Genomic DNA, 18,521 nt, shown 5'->3' on the forward strand with positions numbered 1-18,521 from the left:
ACGTGCACACACACAGAGGCTGGAGTAGCATTTGGGTAGCTGCAGACAAAAACACCAAATCTGTGCATGCTAATTTTTTTTTTAATTTTCAGTTCTCCAAAGAACTTATTCTTCTTTGTGAATATCCATCACATGAACAAGGACATACAATAAATGGCATACAATTTGCATAGACTGATGAATGGAACGATTAAATAGAATGATTCAAGTATGCAGTCATTGGATGATCAGAAGTAATAAATACATCTGGACTTACTTAGACAGCTTTTTCATTCTGGACATTATGAAGACAAGCTGCCCATAAGGCAACTGTCTCTAATCCCAGGAATACAATTAAATGTAAAAGGTTTGCTAAGAGTATGTGACCGCTTTTTCATCTTTTGTCCAGAACAGGGTTACTTAAAACTTCTCAATTGTGTTAAACAACAATAACAAAGACAGACCCACCCACCCACCCACCCAAAATAAGTTAACAAAAAATAACTTAAAAGAAAATCATATATCATACATTTTCTTCTTCAAGTGTGTCAGATTCAATGCCAAATTGCAAACAACCACAACAAGTTGAAGGATAAGATGCATTCACACCCTTTCCTACCGCATCTCAAGAAAAGAAAAGAAAAATAAATAAAAAAGGGGAAAGGAAATAAATGTCAATTCCACATTTTTCATTAAGGATAAAATATCTCTTTGGTTAAGTAAACACACAACACACTCGATTAAGTAAACAACTGCTCTAGATCATTTTTATTCCATGCACAGCGATTTTATAATTCATGCAATCACTGAAGCTGTTCAGAATATCCAATACTTCAAATGCTGGATAATGAGTCCATCTGGTTTGTGGTGAAGTTTGTAAAAAAACAAACGAAAACTTACAGCGTATGGCAGTAGCTGGGCTTAGCGACATGTGCACCTGGTGGCGACCATGTCTTCGTACTCCTTGTAGACGTAGGACCCGTCCTCCTCAAAGGTCATCACGCTGAGCGGGCTGTAATGGGAGGGAACACAGGAGGGCCTGGGCACAGAGGAGTCCAGCTTCTCATATATGATGTTCTGCACCATGGTGTGGACTGGTGAACCGTAGATGAAGCCCATGGTCCTCGGGCATATGCCTCTGCAGTATCTGGGGTTGTATTTGGGGGGGAAAACGATCCAGTGGTCCAGTTTGAGCTGGCTGAATCTCACTCTGAAGTCATATAAGGCGCAGTCACTTGTTGGGAATACAGAGGGGGAGAGAAGGTCGGGCAGGCGCACGACCGAGCCTCTTTTGCTCTTTGGAGATTCCCTCCTCCATCTCCTCTTGTGCCCGATCCTGCGCTCCAGTTTGAAATCCATCTGCTTGTGAAATGTGTTCGCCGAGTTGGCCGACCTTTGACCTTCTTGGGCAGAGACCGGTGGTCTCCGGTGGGCCGGTTTGCCTGTGTCATTGAGATACAGAAGCAGCGGTGGGGACTTCAGGGTGAGCTCCAGTGGGCCTTGGGGAACGTCGGACCCCCAGTCGTCCGGGCAGGTGACGTTGATGAGCAGGTGTATCTTCTTCTTCTGGAACCTCAAGAGAGGCTGGAGGAAAGAGGTGACGTTGACCTCCAGCCAGTTCCCCCCACTCCTCCTGTCTGGGTTGACTGTGATGTTGACTGTGTGGTGGGCCCCGGGACACAGCGGACACTGGTGTGCGTAATCCTGCTCCTTTATGTTCAGGTAGCACACAGTCGTGATAGATGTTGCCCGGTGTTGGTCAAAGGAGTACAGCAGGACAGACTTCAGAAGCTGCTCTCCGTTTCTCACCTGATCAAGGTTGTAGGAAAGATCTTGCATAAAAATCTCTGAGGGAAGAAATAGACAAAACACAGGGCAGTGTCACCCATCGCATGACAGTCTCAGGAAAGAAATGTGACAAAAGTGTCCATCTTCTACTCATTACACTGCATCTTAAGTCAATTAGATAAATTACAAATATATTTAAGGCCAAGATCCGAATTTTTGGCAGGTACACAGGCCAATACCTTTTTCTCTCTTTTTTAACAATGATTTCAAATCTCATCCTTACTTTTACTTAACAGTAGAGTTAAAGCATCTGTTCAGGTCCATTGGACAAAAGATGCTTAGATCTACCCCCCCCCCCACCAGATGAATCAAATATTTGTCTATCTGTGAAAAGGGTGTAAAAATAAACCAATGTTCTTAGATTTCTGACATGTCCTACATGCACTTTAACACTGGGTCAATGCTCTGGTACAGATATTACATTTGAACATGGCATATCTGCCAAATATATGATGCCATTGTCAGTAGACCCCCAGTGCAGAATATGCTGCACAAAGGCAAAAGACATACCTGTTCATAGTGAAACTGCCAAGGAGCCAAATTACTTACTTAAAAAAATAATTTTGTCACCTTTTCTTGTTGACAAAAATGGCAAAATCTCATCTTGACCAAAATTGACATTACTGGCTTTTTGCTTCGTATGGTTGAATCCACATGAGCATTGATAGTCAACAGACAACAACAGACATGGCAGATTATAAATTCTAGGCTATAGCCATATATATATATATATATATATATATATATATATATATATATATATATATATATATATATATATAAGAGCATTGTTTCTTGTGCAAGTATCTTGTGAAAACATCTGAACAGGCCATTTGCCCCCCAAACCCTGTCCATGTGCATCATAGCCTATTTCGCCTTTGTTGTCATTGCTTGTAATGTGTGTTTGACCTGCTCACCTTTGCTTCCTTGTGCAAGACATTCATCTCTTGGCCTGATCAGTCGAACTGTGTTGTAGATGTTATTCCCATCCAAACTCCTCTGCACTCTGGAAGACTGCTTGTAAACCTCCGTGATATATTTTATATACTTGTGTTCGGGTTTAATTTTTTTCTTTAAGTCTGTTGTCCACCTCGACCCTCCGTGCTCTGACAGCGCTTTACGCAGCGGGGAGAAGATGCTGTCATACGGGTGCAGCGCGTTGGAGGAGGAAAGAGGAGATTTCAGCGGCCAGCCGCAGGTAATGAGAAGCAGTAGTAGGATGATAGTGCGCAAATAATGAAATCCTAACCTTAACCCAACTGACCTTAGCATGTGTGTCTCCATTGTAAACAGATAAAGCAGTGAAAGCCTACTCTCGGCTGAGAGCTCAGGTCAACCCGAGCACACACCTGCCGCTGATCACCACCACGCACAGCCGCAGGTGTTCGCAATCAACGCTTACGTCACTCATAAATTACTTTCCCCACTGAGGCTCATCATGTAGCCTAGCTAGCAACTGTTGTTTTCATCATTAGTTAGCAAAATCAAAAACAAGTTATTTTTAAGGAATTTGAATGATCCAAGAACTAGGCTATATCCCACCTTATTTGTTCTCATCTGATTTGTATTCATTGCTCTGGTTTTATCCTATATGGTTTTATCTCACATTATGACAGTAGGATTTCCGGTCATGATCAAAATAAAACGCACAGCCTACAAAGAAACTTGTGGAATGTGGTAAATGAAAATATGTTTTTATCGTATAAACGATATTTGCCCAAATAAGAGCAAAAATACAGTAGGAAGACTCAAAGCCAGCTGCTTAGCCAGGACTCAATCAAATAACTTACACCAAAGCAAGGCATGTGTGCTTTTATTGTGAAGGCAAGTTAGGTTTCTTATGACTATCTACGTCAGAGGTTTTCAAAGTGGGCCTCCCCAGGGGGGCTCCAAGTTTCAGGGGAGGCTCAGTGAATGGAAGTGAAAAAATATTAAATTAGATCTCAAAAGGATATCACATAGCCTAAATGTGTGTGATTGATAGTTCAGGGATTCAGTCGTTTAGGGGGATTTCAGTTTTTCCCACTTTCCCACAATCAGAAACAAAATGCATTCAGACAGACTTTTAATGTAGCTTATTTGGTGTAGTCTGAAATATGTAAAATATTAGCCTATCTTGGCTCAATTGTTGAGTGTGGATCAAATAACCATAAATAATCATGATCCCAGGAATTGAACGAGGGGGCTCCTTTTTCCAATCTTTATCTGGGGGGAGGCCCACCATCTCAGACTTTGAAACCCCCTGCCATTGACTTTACACAGCTGGAAGGACGTTAGCTTTGATTTATCATCATTTTTTCAGTGGGTGGATACTGGATGTGGATACTCATGAGTGATGTCATAGACATTGTGACATCACCAGTGATTACATCATGAGTGATGTCATGGACATTGTGACATCATCAGTGATGTCATGCGGATAAATAAGAACGTGGTGCAACTCTACCAGGGCACAATATTCCCTAATGGACATAGTGACGTCAGCAGGGATGATGATGATTGCTAGTTATGTCAAGCTTAATGTTCTCTTAAGTCTGTATATTGCTTTGTACGGAGTAGCTACGGACTAGTGCAAGGCCAGGGCAACGGTCCGGGCGGAAGCAGCAGGTTGGTGGAGTGGAGGGAGGACATCATCAGCTCTGTGCAGGGGGGGAGTCCCAGAGCGCGGATAGCGGCGGGGCGACCATCTCACTAGCCTACATTTCATCTGCGTAACGTAACGTCTTCTTACAATTTGACGGAGGGAAAACGACATGGCTTCTTTGACACAAGAAGCTCTTTTGACTTTCCTGCTGGAGCGCGGAGGTAAAGTGAAGAACTCGGAGTTGCTGAACCATTTCAGAAGCCAAATAAACGGCAACGATCCCGCGGAAAAACAACACAATAGGGACCTGTTCAAGAAGTTGGTGAATAGCGTTGCTGTGGTCAAGCAAGTCGACGATGTGAAGTTTGTGGTCGTGAGGAAAATGTATCAGGACTTTGACTTTGTTAAAGGGGGCCCGCATCATGTTAATATCGGTCAGAAAGCAGAGATGGAGATGGACAGTTTCTGCAGCCAAAACGCGTCTTTTTCATCCACTTCCCACCGAGGCGAGTCCGGCAAGCTGCTGTATTCCGACTTTGAGAACAATAATATAAACCATCCCTCAAACATAAATGGCAATTGTTTTAGTGACAACGCCAAACGCGTGCCTTCGGACAGGCCTTCATCCAGAAATGTCATCAGCGCGGACACAGCCACTGTCAAGGTCCTGAACATTCCCGGTGAGCAGGGGAGCAGAGCGGGGAGGTCTGGCCCTGTGTTCGCTGTCATAGCACTATCTCCCCCTCGTCCACCCAGAGACACTGAACCCATGAGCCAGGATGGAGGAGCCACTGTTTCAGAGGTGCCTCAGCAGCACAAAATGCCAGCTATGGATTCTTGTTTCCCAACCTTTGAGCAGGATTCCCAATGCTGGAGCAACAGGCACACAGAGGCCCCGCCGGGCCTCCCCCACCTGATGAAAGCTCACACCAGCAAGAGCACCAGACCAGGAGGAGATGATGCCAAGTTCTCAGAGTCTGTGCCGTTAGATCCACGGGCTCACGAATGGTTGGTCAAGTCTGCAGCCGGACTATGGGCCCAAATCTATGGTCTGCTGCTGCAGGACACCCAGCTGGCCAAGAGGAAAGACTTCATGTCAGGATTCACAGCTCTCCACTGGGCTGCTAAGGCAGGCAACGGTGAGATGGTGCACAAGCTCATGGACATCTCCACGGAAAGAGGCGCTCGTGTCAACGTCGACGGCAAAACGCACGGAGGCTACACGCCTCTGCACATCGCAGCCATACACGGTCACAGTGAAGTGGTGGTTTTGCTCGTGCAAGGTTATGGAGCCAGGGTAGATGTAAGAGATAACGATGGCAAGAAACCCTGCCACTACCTGGGCAAAGGTGTGTCGGCCGAGGCCAGGGAGCTTCTGGGAGGAGGCCTGCAGCAGGACAACAAGGACAAGCACAGGGACAAGACGGAGGATGAGGAGTGCAGAGAGCAGCTCAAAGGCCTGACCACAATAAGCAAGCTGTTCCAGCCCCACACAGGGAAGAAACACAGGGCAACGACAGCCAAGTTTACCCATGACCGGTGAGATGTAGAAAGATGATGAAAGAAGCAATGAACTGGACAGTGTCAAAATGATATTTAATATCAAAGAGACCTCTATAACCACTGGAATTCATATTTAAGGTCTGTCACTGAAATATTAGTGTAGCAGCACTGGATTTTTTTTGGTGTGAATCACATTTAAACATGTATTTCTTCTTTATAACTTCTATTAGGCCTAACAATGCTAAAAGTGTTATTTTTGTGCTCACTATTCTTTTTATAACCCAAACAACAAAATGTTGATGTGTCATTTTCTCATATACCTAATAAATCTTTGGAAATAACTGCTTGATTCATGGCTGCAAAAGTGAAAGGAAGGACATGTGAAAACAGAGCACACCTGGGAAACAGTTGCTATCAACAGCGGTTATGAAAGATGATTTGTGTTGCTGATGGTTTTGTTTGGCACATTTCTGTGCAACAGACCATGTCTTTGTTAAATGAATGAATATTTGATCAGAGGGCAATGTAAAGTTGATGGATATATCCACTATGTGTGCCACGAAAATAAACTTTGCATACTGTTGTAGAAACTCCCACGTCTGACAGTTTGGCTCATTCATTTGGAAGAAAGCTGCCTCTCAGCATAGAGTAGGCTATGAGCAAAGGGGGCCCGCGTGGGGCCATTTCTACGGAGTAGGGCAGCCAGTGGGGCTAGCTAGCGGAATGTTTCCTTTGCATTGGCTTTGTACTTGAAGGCGTGGAGGAGAAAAGCCTCCTTTTGTGGTGTGTCTGCTCCTCATTCCTCTCTGAACTGCTGCAGTAAAGACATGAGAACCAAGACATAAGTAAGAAATTGATGCAGTAATAATAAATCATCGTGCGGTCACGGTGATTAGAATGAATTTCAGGCTCAGCCAAGAACCAGTTTGACACAAATTCTTCCTCATTTGTGAAAAAGAATAGACAGCCTGATTAGTAGGATAAAAGCATGCAGCATTCCAGTGCTGATTCAAATGATTAATTGAACAATTTAATTTATGATTCATCAACACTGATAGTGACAATCACTATAAATTGTGAGTAACTTGTGTCAAATTAGACACATTAAGCTAATTCTGTTTGCCCCAGGCCATGCATGATGTGCACAAAATAGAAGGGTAACACATTATAATAACGTTCAGTCGTAAGTCATTTATAAGCCTTTAGTTAATGATGAACTAATCACTAACAAAACATGAATATACATTTGTAAATTATTAATAAATGTTATGTTAACATATACAAATGTGTTGTAAGTCATCTATAAACTTTTAGTAAATGAAGTGTTCCTCGCCTGTTATAAATGATGTGTAAATCATTTACAAGACTTTCTGCATCCCCTAATCTAAAGTGTAAACCATTCATCACACATAAATATGTTACATACAAAGGGGGTAGCTCTGTCAAATTTGAAGCCAATGCGGAAGTGCACTTAAACCTACATTCTTTCGAATGGCCTGCAGGGGGCGACCCATTGGTCTGTGGACTTCTGTTTTTTTACGCCTCACGTATGGCATTTTGGCCATTGCCATCTTGGATCTCGACACAAGTGCAGGGGTTTCCCACAGAGCACGGCCTGCTATTGGTCCATGATCGGCGAGCTGTGTGATCAGTGGACAAGCGACCTGTCAATCACGCCCCAAAACATAGTCTGCAACTACAACATAGTCTGAAACTAGCGATTGAGACCATAAACACATTAGGAAAGTGTTTACTGAGGCCATACATGAGGCTTCAAAACAGAAGTCCACAAACCAATGGGTCGCCCCCTGCAGGCAAAGAGGACACTTCCACATTGCCTTCAATTTTGACAAACAGAGCTACCCCCTTGTATGTAACAAATGTATGTCATGAATGGTTTACACTTTAGATTAGGGGATGCAGAAAGCCTTGTAAATTAATTGTAAATGATTTACACATCATTTATAACAGGCGAGGAACACTTAATTTACTAAAACTTTATAGATGACTTAGAACACATTTGTATATGTTAACATAACATTTATTAATCATCTACAAATGTATATTATTCATGTTTTGTAAATGGTTAGTTCATCATTAACTAAAGGCTTATAAATGACTTATGACTGAATGTTATTATAAAGTGTTACCAATAGAAGTCTCCCCTCTCTGAATAGTAGGCCTACAACAGACATTTGAACAATTTTATTCTTAACTGACCCAGACAAAAACAATGCCCGATGAGATGACACGACAAGAGTCAGAGCTCAGGCAACAAGAAATACTAACAATGTCCTTTGTCTTGTTGTCTAGAGGAGCTGCCTGCATAATAAACCGGATGAAGGACAGTACTATTCAACATAGCAGCCTGCATATTTTTTATCCCACCTTCAACCATTGTCTTCAGTACAAATTAGGCTATAGGCTACTGAAAGAGAATTTGGTGACCAGAAAAAGGGACATCTCCTAGGGTGGTTCAGTCAAGATTTGTGACCATGAATGTCTCTCCAACACTAAACTCAACTGATAATTAACTTTTAATAATAATAATAATAAAAAAGATTTCCATTGTATTTTTTGTATAGTTTAGAAAGTGTGTTAATCAAATAAATCAAGTAAAAGCAAACATCAAACTCATAAAATAATTTCAAACAAGAAGGCACCACAAGATCACAGGATTAGATATGCTCACGTTACTTTCGGTAAAGTGTGTGTGGCCATGGGGGGAAACGGGAGGCGGGAGGATTTCCCCCATGCTGATCCATCATCATGATGTCATACATCTTACATAATAATAGGCGGTGTCTATGTCATAGGTGTGTGGTCAATGTCACAATGACATCACTGATGATGTCACAATGACATCACTGATGATGTCACAATGTCTCTGACCCCACTGATGATGTCACCATGATGAGCAATGTGCTCCTTCTTCTTCTTCTGTGGTGTTTTATGCCATGGAACCGGTTGCCTTATTATAGGATGATGATCACTGATGATGTCACAATGAGCAATTGTGTAGCCTAATAAAAAATGTTTGTATTTACTTATGTATTTGTTTATTTTTTGCTTTACGTTAGTTTGGAACCTAAAAGTAGGTTGCCTACTGACAAATGAAACAGTAAAATATTTTTCAGTCTGCCCTTAATATTTTTGTCAACTTATGTAGTCTATGCACAATCTAATGCAGGTGTTCGTCTGTTTAATTTTAGTTCTGAATACTGTACAGATGATAAATAAGTCCGTGCATCAGTCTGTATGTAGCCTACATGTAGTGTGTATTTCTCAGTAGGCCTGCCAGCCTCGCATTCCAGCAGCACCGAGGGGGTGTTGCCCAGTGTTGCCTCCCAGTGGCCATGTTGGATGAACTGAGCCTTCTTTCCCTCTGACTGTGATGTGATTGTGAAGCAGGTCCCGCTGAAGACAGCAGCGCCTCGTCAAATCCTCCCCACACACACTTCTGACGCGTCTGACGATGGCGGCTACTGAAATCGGCATTTGCACTGTGAGTATGATGATGATGATGGGGCGATACAGCCTGAAGAAGGCCTGCGCTAATGAACGACCTGGGGGAATTAAGAGCGACTATTCAGGTGCAGATTAGATAGCAAGGTGGGGGGTAACGAGATTTGTCTTTCGAGAACGCAGCCACATTTTTTCCATATTGATCAAGCTCATTATGGGCCATTCATTAATCAATCAGGATCGTGACGAATTTCCAGATAACGATTTGACTCAATCAATGTGAATGACGCATCATCGCCTTTTATTGCTTCGGTAAGCAGTGTGGAGACATGCAGGTACTGAGGTAGAGCGCACTTAAGCATCCGAGCATGCTGACAGCCGTTGAGGTAGTAGCATCACAAACTCGCTACCTAGATTATGCGTCTGTCTGTGTTAACGCTGCTCTCACCTGCATGTATGTAATGTTGTTGCAGTGACAGGAAGAAAGGGGTCGAGAGCATTTATAAACTATGCGCACGACAGACAGCAGGCAACTAAGACTAATAAGAGGATAAACATATAAGTAGCAGCAGGCTAGATTCAGCATTGCATTGCTCAGCGAAAATGTAACGACGTATGAGCTAAACCTAACACTTTTATTTGTGGCAACAAGCCCAAGGCGATTCAAAACGCACCATAAATGTCTGGTCTTGTTTAGGGGGTTAAGAGGACTCTGGCAACCGCTTGGATATCCTCTCACCCTGTGAAAATAACATCTAGATAAAGAGCTCTTTGTGTGTGTGTGTGTGTGTGTGTGTGTGTGTGTGTGTGTGTGTGTGTGTGTGTGTGTGTGTGTGTGTGTGTGTGTGTGTGTGTGTGTGTGTGTGTGGGGAGAGGGGAAGAGAGAAACAGATGATTATTTTGAACACATCCTTGTACTCATGTTGAGCCTTTTGAGAGGTGCCTGCTGTTTCTCAGTGTCCCAGGATGTAGCTGGCATAGGAGGGAGGAGCAGCCTCCAAGCACCCCCAACCTAGCCAGGACAATATGTTATGTTCACATTCACATTCACTTTAATAGCCACAGTAAGTCATCAGATTACATACAAGGAATTGGATTTAAACCCATTGTACATACGGCTCGGTGCAGATCCGGTAAAACTGCCGGTGTTATGCCGAGTTTTGCATCCCCGCCGCCAAATGCATCCCCACCTCACCGGAGCATAGTATAGTGATGCATACCCAAACGTAACTGTTTACAAATGATATAACTGTCTGTGTAGACGTGACCTCCAGACCAGGGGGGTCTGTCCTGGCTCATGGAAACTGACTTTGATGCATAAAATCTGCGTTGAAGTGACTTCCATGCTTGGTGCTCATGGAGGCCAACTAAAATCCGGGTACAGGGGACCTCGAGGCCTGAGGGTCTCTCCTGGCTTTATGGAGGGGGATGCAAGTCTCGGCGCTTTGTACCTGCTGAGATTTGCATTTGCATCCCTATTTTTTTAAATTAAAACTGCCGCAAAATAGGGTGGGGATGCAATTCTCGGCAGGGATGCAGAACTCGGCATAACACCTGAACAGACTCTCGTCCATGTTAATGGATGTTAAGTGTATTTATTGAGTGTAGGCTTATTTTTTTTATTTTAGGCTCTCATTGTCCAAGCATGAATTAGAGCACAGTACTGTATAATCACAAACATTACTGTCTGAAATGGGAACAGACTAATACGCTATGCAGTGTTGCATCGGCTGCATATATAAAGCAGACCACTCCATGTAAAGTCTGACCTCAGTTTATGCACACCTCAAAAGGATTGCTGTTTTGTTTGTTTTTGCTGTTGCCAGATTTATGCGCCTTTGCTTTAGGAATCTGGGTTATGATGACGGCCAGAGAGATCTTTTTCATAGGTCTGACCAGTCAGTGTTTTAAGTGGAAGAGAAAGATGACCTCACTCGTAAAGCATTCTCTCGTTTAAGCTTGAAAGCAGTAGGACGGGATCTCAGAATAGCACTTTCATTTTTAGCTTCTCCCTTTTTGTTATTTAACTTAGAGATTTAAAGCGAATGTGACAAAATATTTGTGTCATCATGAAAGCAACGGGTAGAACGGAGAGGAAATGGTCTTTTGTTCTGCCTGTCTGAAAATACAGCCGAATGAGGAGAAGCGGAATCTGGAGCTCGGAGGCCATGTGGGGTTTGACAGTCTTCCAGACCAGTTGGTCAGCAAATCAGTGGCACAGGGATTCTGCTTCAACATCCTCTGTGTGGGTAAGTCTCAACCCAGCAGAAAAGTCCTGATCCAATGCGCCAATCAAAATGTTGCATGTGATGCATATTTTTTAACGCTGTTTATTATTGTCTTTGCTCAGGTGAGACCGGGATAGGCAAGTCTACGTTAATGAACACTCTTTTCAACACGACGTTTGAGAGTGACGAAGCCAGCCATTACCACAATGACGTACTTCTGCGCCCCAGAACGTATGATCTGCAGGAGAGCAATGTCCAGCTCAAGCTGACCATTGTGGACACTGTTGGCTTTGGAGACCAGATCAACAAAGAAGAAAGGTACGAATACTTGTAGATGATGGTTTGCCATTCGATCAGGCCCTCTACTATCCAGGTTGAAAAATGAAAAGTAAGGATAAAAAAAAGAGAACTGCCTTGTGCAAAGGAGAAAAAAATTAGTTTAGTTTATTGCACATACAAAAACAACAACAACAATACATGACAACATACATTATAGAATCAATTTCATTTAATTGCTAATACTATTTCATCACTGATCTGTAGCAATTTGCAGAGCCAATAATAGAAACTTATCTGGAGCTTTGATCAGCACTGGCCATGAATCATTTTTCAACAGAAGCTGCTTTGCTCTGGTCCTTCAGTCCATGCACATGAAGGACTGACATATTAGGGACCTGCCCTGTTGTTGGCATGTGAATTGAAAAGGAAGAAAGCGTATGGAACGACTGGTAGAACGAATGCAATCTCAATAGACGTTTGAGCGCTCTACCAGCAGGGAGCATAAAAAGAGCGCATTCTTGGCCGCAAGACGGCCGTTGCAGAGTTTGTAACCAGGATACTAATTTTGCCTCTGAACCCCGGCAAGGCGAGCAAACCGCTTCCCTCTGCTGGTGCATGTGAGGATAAATGACAGATCTTTCATGATTTAAGAAATCGGTGTTGACTTTTCTTGTTTCTGTGCAGCTATAAACCCATCGTGGACTACATTGACACCCAGTTTGAAAATTACCTTCAAGAGGAGCTGAAAATAAGACGCTCCTTATTTAACTACCATGACACCAGAATCCACGCCTGCCTGTATTTCATCGCTCCCACTGGACACTCCCTCAAGTCCCTGGATCTGGTCACGATGAAGAAGCTGGACAGCAAGGTGACCCAAGAATCCAGTGCTGCTGTGCAATACGGCAAAAATGATATTAATCGCTATTCAAATCTGTTATTCAGATTGTGCTCTTCCACACAGGTGAACGTCATCCCTGTGATCGCAAAGTCAGACACGATATCCAAGAGTGAACTGCACAAGTTCAAGATCAAGATTATGAGCGAGATGGTCAGCAACGGAGTGCAGATTTATCAGTTTCCTACAGAGGACGAGGCTGTTACAGAGATCAACTCCTCCATGAATGTGAGTCCTGTGCTCTCTCTCTCTCTCTCTCTCTCTCTCTCTCTCTTTCACACACACACACACACACACACACACACACACACACACAAGCATACAGTATTCATAGTATTCCTTCCCATGATGTCACAAGCCTTTTTCCTGCCAATATGGCGCTACAATACACACAGCTCATTGGCTGTAAGTGTCACTTGATTGTAAATCACCTGTTAATTGATCACAATCACCTGTTTTTTTCCTACCAAAATGGCGGTGTGGTGATGTAACAGAATACTATCAATAGCTGCTGCGCGAGTCTGTTGACTACTGTCAACGGAATTGTAACTTTCTGGATTTATTACATTGTCCTCAATTAACTTACTTAAGTTAATATTCATGTTCAGCTATTCAAACCAGATAATAAACTTGAACACAACTCTAGCTGCATATTCATAACAGGCAGTGTTAGAAATTATGACTGGTACATTTAGAAACATTTTCACACACAAGAAGTTAAAAATACAAATTTGAAGGGAGTTTTTAGTTCAGATTTACAGAGAAGGTGCAGGAAAATGGGTAGAGAGAACAGCAGTAGCATCATATTATGAGCTACAGTTTGAATTGCATGTAGTAATAGATGTTAGCAGATGGAGTCACCAGGATATGACAACAGTAGTATTCATTTGAACCACATTATAATGGCAGATAAACACGTCTTTACAGGCTCACCTTCCCTTCGCTGTGGTGGGAAGTCTAGAAGAAGTGAAAGTGGGGACTAAGATGGCGCGAGCCAGGCTGTACCCCTGGGGATCAGTGCAGGGTAAGTGCAACTCTGCTGGATTGATTTGGCAATTACAAGCGTTGTAAAAGTCCTCTAAAGAGCACAAGTGCTAAAGAAAACAGCTACTACCTAATTATCCGCATCTCGTAACAGAAAAGCTGTTGATAATGGCGGCGTGCTGTAGACCTGCGAGCGCAGTGAGCAGAGGGGTTTTCATGATCGCACACCTCTTTGATTCCAGTGGAGAACGAGAACCACTGTGACTTTGTGAAGCTGAGAGAGATGCTGCTGCGCGTCAACATGGAGGACCTCCGAGAGCAGACGCACGCTCGGCACTACGAGCTGTACCGCCGCTGCAAGCTGGAGGAGATGGGCTTCAAGGACACGGACCCGGACAACCACCCCTTCAGGTGAGCTCAGGGGCGCGTTAGCCAGCTGTGATGTCGTGCGTTTTTGGCACTTCGTTTCGTAACAGCGCAGTTCGCCAGTCAGCTGGTATTTTGTTGAAAACCACAGAGCTGACAATCCATATGACGATGATTTTGTGGCATGGAAGTGGATCCGTCCCTTATCCTTGCTATCTTCCCTAACTTTGCTTGTTCCCCCGAACCTTCAGCCTGCAGGAGACGTATGAAGCCAAGAGGAAGGAGTTCCTCGGGGAGTTGCAGCACAGCGAGGAAGCGATGAGACAGATGTTTGTCACCAAAGTGAAAGAGACCGAGGCAGAGCTGAAAGAAAAAGAAAGAGAGGTAAGCGAGGATCAACAATGAGGGTTATCATTCATTATATTCAGAAGACACCATTATTTGGCATGTCTCACATTGTCCCGTGGCCCCCCTTCCCCCTCCCCGGCAACATCTCCAGCTCCACGAGAGGTTTGAGCAGCTCAAGCGGATGCACCAGGAGGAGAAGAGGAACCTGGAGGAGAAGAGGCGAGATCTGGAGGAGGAGATGAACGCCTTCAACAGAAGAAAGATGGCTGCCGAGACGCTGATGGGCCAGTCCCTGCAGGGCTGCTCGCAACAGCCCTTCAAGAAGGACAAGGACAAGAAGAAGTAAGTCTTCCTTTTTCTCACGTCTCACTCGCTCTCCGATATGTTTTCCTGTATGCATTTCATTTGTATTGCTTCTCAGCGGTGACTTATCCCAGAGGCCTTCAGAGTATGTTCACACCACTAAATAGCAATTAAACTCAATTTCTCTCAAGCTAATCGAGGATGATTCAGCTAAACGACAGTCATTTCCACGAGCCGTGGACGTGCACTCCGCTGGCCAGTCTCTGTGGAGCTGGTTGGACGGAGGGAGGAGGAGTACGATGTGACTAATGAGATGGCGTTACCTTGCCAGGAGCCATGTTGGCTCTGAAACCGATACGGGGACAGATTGAGTCTGACATTGTGTGCCCAGACACAGTAGGAGGGGTCACAGCTTGCATGACACACAGCCTGATGCTTATGTCTCTGCGCTCTGACCTGCCAGACTGCTTCTCGGGCAGGGGGCTCTTCTGTTTACACACGACTTGTATTGCCGTCGATGTCACACAGATGATGTCAGACATCTCATATACAACCATAGGAATTGTTGCAGGTCCCCAAAACTCACATAGGCAGTTTGACGTTCAAAATTAGCCCTAAAGAACAGACAAATCTAGCCGCTGTGAACGCTGAAGCAGTAGGCGCCCGTCCGCATGTCCTCGAGTGCCCACCGCCCGGGTGGCGTCGTCAAAAAAGGGCCTTTCTGTGTGGAGTTTGCATGTTCTCCCCGTGCCCCCGGGGGTTTCCTTCCTATAGGAACCCCCTTCACCAAAACATGCAATATCCTGGTCGCTGATGTGGTGCCTCCTCTGGTCGTCAGGGGCGCCTGTTTGGAGGGAGGGGAATTCGTTGGAATAGCGTGATCCTCCCACGTGCTATGTCCTACCGGTGAAGTTTCCCCCTGTCAGGTGAAAAGAAGCGCCTGGCTAACTGCCCATGTCTTGGAGGAAGCATGGAGCCAGTTTCGGCTCTCCGCAGAACGGCAGAGGGTGGAGCAGCAACCAGGAGAAATAAATTAAAATGAGCACTAATGGGGGATAAAAATGGGATAAAGAAATCAGGGGAAAAAAAAAGAAAAGAAATAAGAACAGAACAGACAAATCTGAATGATGAGCAAAGAGTGTGATGAAATGTAAGGAAATGAAAGCCTGTGGATCCTACATCCTCCTCTTTACACTGACTTCACATTTAACGTCAGTCTGTATTGGCTGTAGTGCCCTCTACTGGCCACTGGGTATGTGAAAACTCCACTGGGGGGAAAAATACAGATTTTTAGTCTGGGACATAATGTGTGTTACAAGCTTCATGTCTGTGCTGAAAATAATGGTTTGTTCATTTCTCAAAGTTGCTAGTTTCATGTAAGATATAGCGTATGGAAAGTTAGTAGAATCTGAAACAGATAAAAACTCATCACTAGTGTTGCATTCCCACTTCGATCACGTGTCATTTTTCTTTTGATTTCTGCCATACTTGTCAAATCCTACACATTTTTCTTTTGCCATATTTTGTCTTATTTTCTTTCCCATTTTCAGTTGATTTGTGGAACAAACATCCAGGGGAAACCAGGAATGTGTCTGCCATCAGCATGGAAAAGGGGACTGTTATATTTGACATTACTGACTGACATTGTGTGCGTGGACTCTATGGCACGGTGGCCATGCGTGTATGTGAGCCAGAGTGATGTGTTGGCTGTAAGTCACTGTGTACTTATGGATCAAAAAGGTAGCTATGCTCCGTGAGTTTAATTTGTCCCTAATGCTGACTCTGCTAGACATGTGATAACAAATCCATAGACTGTTATCATAACATAGCTTTTGTTGTTTTTATGTTCTTTCCATGAATGTGTGTTCATCTGCTGTTGTAACTCCCAGTGATTTCCCAGTGAAACACTCAACCAGTCTTAATCTGGTGGAACAGATGGTAGCATATATATTAACATTTGTGTGTATTTCTACATACAAATATACGGTATGTAGACTTCTCTAATTCACAAGTTGAATTACTAAAACATTGTCTTTTATTATTCATACAGACTGTCTAATGTACATATAGAAATATTAATAGTTATTCTGTTTTTCTAAGTTTCAGTTAGTTTTGTATTAAGGGGTTATTGTTTGTCGAGAAAACATTCTATGCAAAGTTATAAAGAAATTAATTGAATGACTGTTTCTTAGTGGATTTGTGAGACTGGAAAGAAAATTTATATTTTTTGCTTGCTTTTACATTCGAATAAAGAATGACAATGCAAAACAAAATAGAACGTCAGTTCATCTGTGTTAATTGAACCTCTTCCCTTCCATTTTTCTCACTTTTCTGAAAAATATCACCACATCATATCTGATTTGAAGCACATCATACAGCTGTTCTCATCTTGAACATGGGTTTATGATGTTTGTGGTTTATAATCATCAGTGTCACAGTTCATAAACACATTATCCATTTGGACTCGAGTTTTAGCTTAGTTTCTGCTTTCAATTGATGGCAGAAAACAGGACAAATAACATTACAGATTGTTGGAACTCTTTATATAGACATTACAATTTGTGCAGTCGGTTTTCTTTTGTGTGTCAGACTTTATTGAATAGCTACAGTATTATATTACCGTATGTTATTGTCCTGACTGACTGGTTCTGATTAATAACACAGCTTTTCTTTCTTTTCATAGCTTCTTTAGTCTCCCATCTGCGTGCTCCTTAACCTCAGGAAGGAATTTGAATTAGAAGACTTTCTACCACATCAAAAGATTACAGATTAACAATCAAGTTGAAGTGTACTATTTTTTCAGGGTGAAATAACATTTTTTATAGAAATAGCACTTGCTGTCCTTGTTTCCCTGGAAGTGAGTCGCCTGGAATCCTCCCATGTCTGATCAAATCTGTCCTTCAGGCTTTAAGCAGCGCTCCATAGCATGCTTTCTGCATGGCTTTCAACCATCTCTCTCCCCTATATTAAAAGATGCCTACAGATCCTTGTGTTTCTGTGCTAAATGTGCTTCCTTCCTTTAGCTGCTGTTTTATGCTTGTCTTTGACTATTTATCCGCACTGTGAAATGACCATGTGAAATTAGTTTTCTTGAAAGGGTTACGTGGATTGTAATTTATAAATCTAATTTATAACGAGCACTTTAAATCAGTTAAAGTTCAAATGCTATGCTTAATACTCTATGGAACAGTATAGTGCCCTATCAGATCAATGAATCAGCTGTGTATGTTGAACAGGTTTTAAACTAGAAAAACTATAAGCTACTGTTGTCACTGAAATGGATACAAAGAGTGGAAATATATCAAATCAAGATTAAGTCTAAATGTCAGATGTGAATGGCACACCTAAAGTGCGCCTCCTTGTGGATTTGTACTTCCTGCTGTAATAAAGAGTTACTTATTGAAGTCTTGTCTTGTTCTCTCCATTAAAATGTGAGGTTTTAGGTTGGTTGAAAACAGCCTGCAGTAAGCACTGATCCCAGCTGCTGCCACAGAGAGACACTCTTTTAGATTGTTCCAGAAACCTGTTACAATACAGGCCAACAACACAATTAGGAAAATACCTGAAAACTACATAAATTAGAACCGTAAAAAAAATCCTCTACAGTTGTGGAGAAAATCCACACGCAATAGGTTACATTATCTCCATATGTTCTTTTTCCAGTCACAATGTAGCACTACTTTTCTTTAGGTAGGCAGTGATATGCCCATTAATCTTGGCCTGTATCATCATCAGT

At 43.0% G+C, this 18,521-nt stretch overlaps 3 protein-coding genes across 3 annotated transcripts; 2 read left to right on the forward strand and 1 right to left on the reverse strand.

The window, feature by feature from the left end:
* Nucleotides 1-900: 900 nt before the first annotated feature.
* Nucleotides 901-3,111, reverse strand: gdf9 (growth differentiation factor 9; the record flags this gene model as incomplete). The annotated part of the gene is made up of 2 exons (XM_083652544.1): nt 901-1,826; nt 2,745-3,111. 2 exons carry the CDS (start codon nt 3,109-3,111, stop codon nt 901-903), a joined length of 1,293 nt encoding a protein of 430 aa, XP_083508670.1.
* A 1,469-nt stretch (nt 3,112-4,580) lies between these two features.
* Nucleotides 4,581-5,954, forward strand: sowahab (sosondowah ankyrin repeat domain family member Ab; the record flags this gene model as incomplete). The annotated part of the gene is made up of 1 exon (XM_083652545.1): nt 4,581-5,954. One exon carries the CDS (start codon nt 4,581-4,583, stop codon nt 5,952-5,954), a length of 1,374 nt encoding a protein of 457 aa, XP_083508671.1.
* Nucleotides 5,955-9,320: 3,366 nt separating this feature from the next.
* Nucleotides 9,321-16,430, forward strand: LOC310790575 (septin-8-A-like). The gene is made up of 10 exons (XM_083652283.1): nt 9,321-9,419; nt 11,511-11,628; nt 11,730-11,925; nt 12,571-12,757; nt 12,851-13,012; nt 13,712-13,808; nt 14,011-14,179; nt 14,386-14,518; nt 14,634-14,824; nt 16,336-16,430. The coding sequence occupies exons 1-10, from the start codon at nt 9,390-9,392 to the stop codon at nt 16,337-16,339; spliced, it is 1,287 nt and encodes a 428-aa protein (XP_083508409.1). The 5' UTR covers nt 9,321-9,389; the 3' UTR covers nt 16,340-16,430.
* The last annotated feature ends 2,091 nt before the right edge of the window (nt 16,431-18,521 follow it).

The sequence above is a fragment of the Poromitra crassiceps genome, assembly GCF_964638095.1.
Source record: "Poromitra crassiceps genome assembly, chromosome: 15".
Lineage (NCBI taxonomy): Eukaryota > Metazoa > Chordata > Actinopteri > Beryciformes > Melamphaidae > Poromitra > Poromitra crassiceps.

Coding starts and splice junctions, on each gene's coding strand:
- LOC310790575 (XM_083652283.1), top strand. CDS start 9,390: ATGGCGGCTACTGAAATCGGCATTTGCACT. Junction 13,809..14,010: donor CCCCTGGGGATCAGTGCAGG/GTAAGTGCAACT, acceptor CTTTGATTCCAG/TGGAGAACGAGAACCACTGT. Junction 14,519..14,633: donor TGAAAGAAAAAGAAAGAGAG/GTAAGCGAGGAT, acceptor CAACATCTCCAG/CTCCACGAGAGGTTTGAGCA.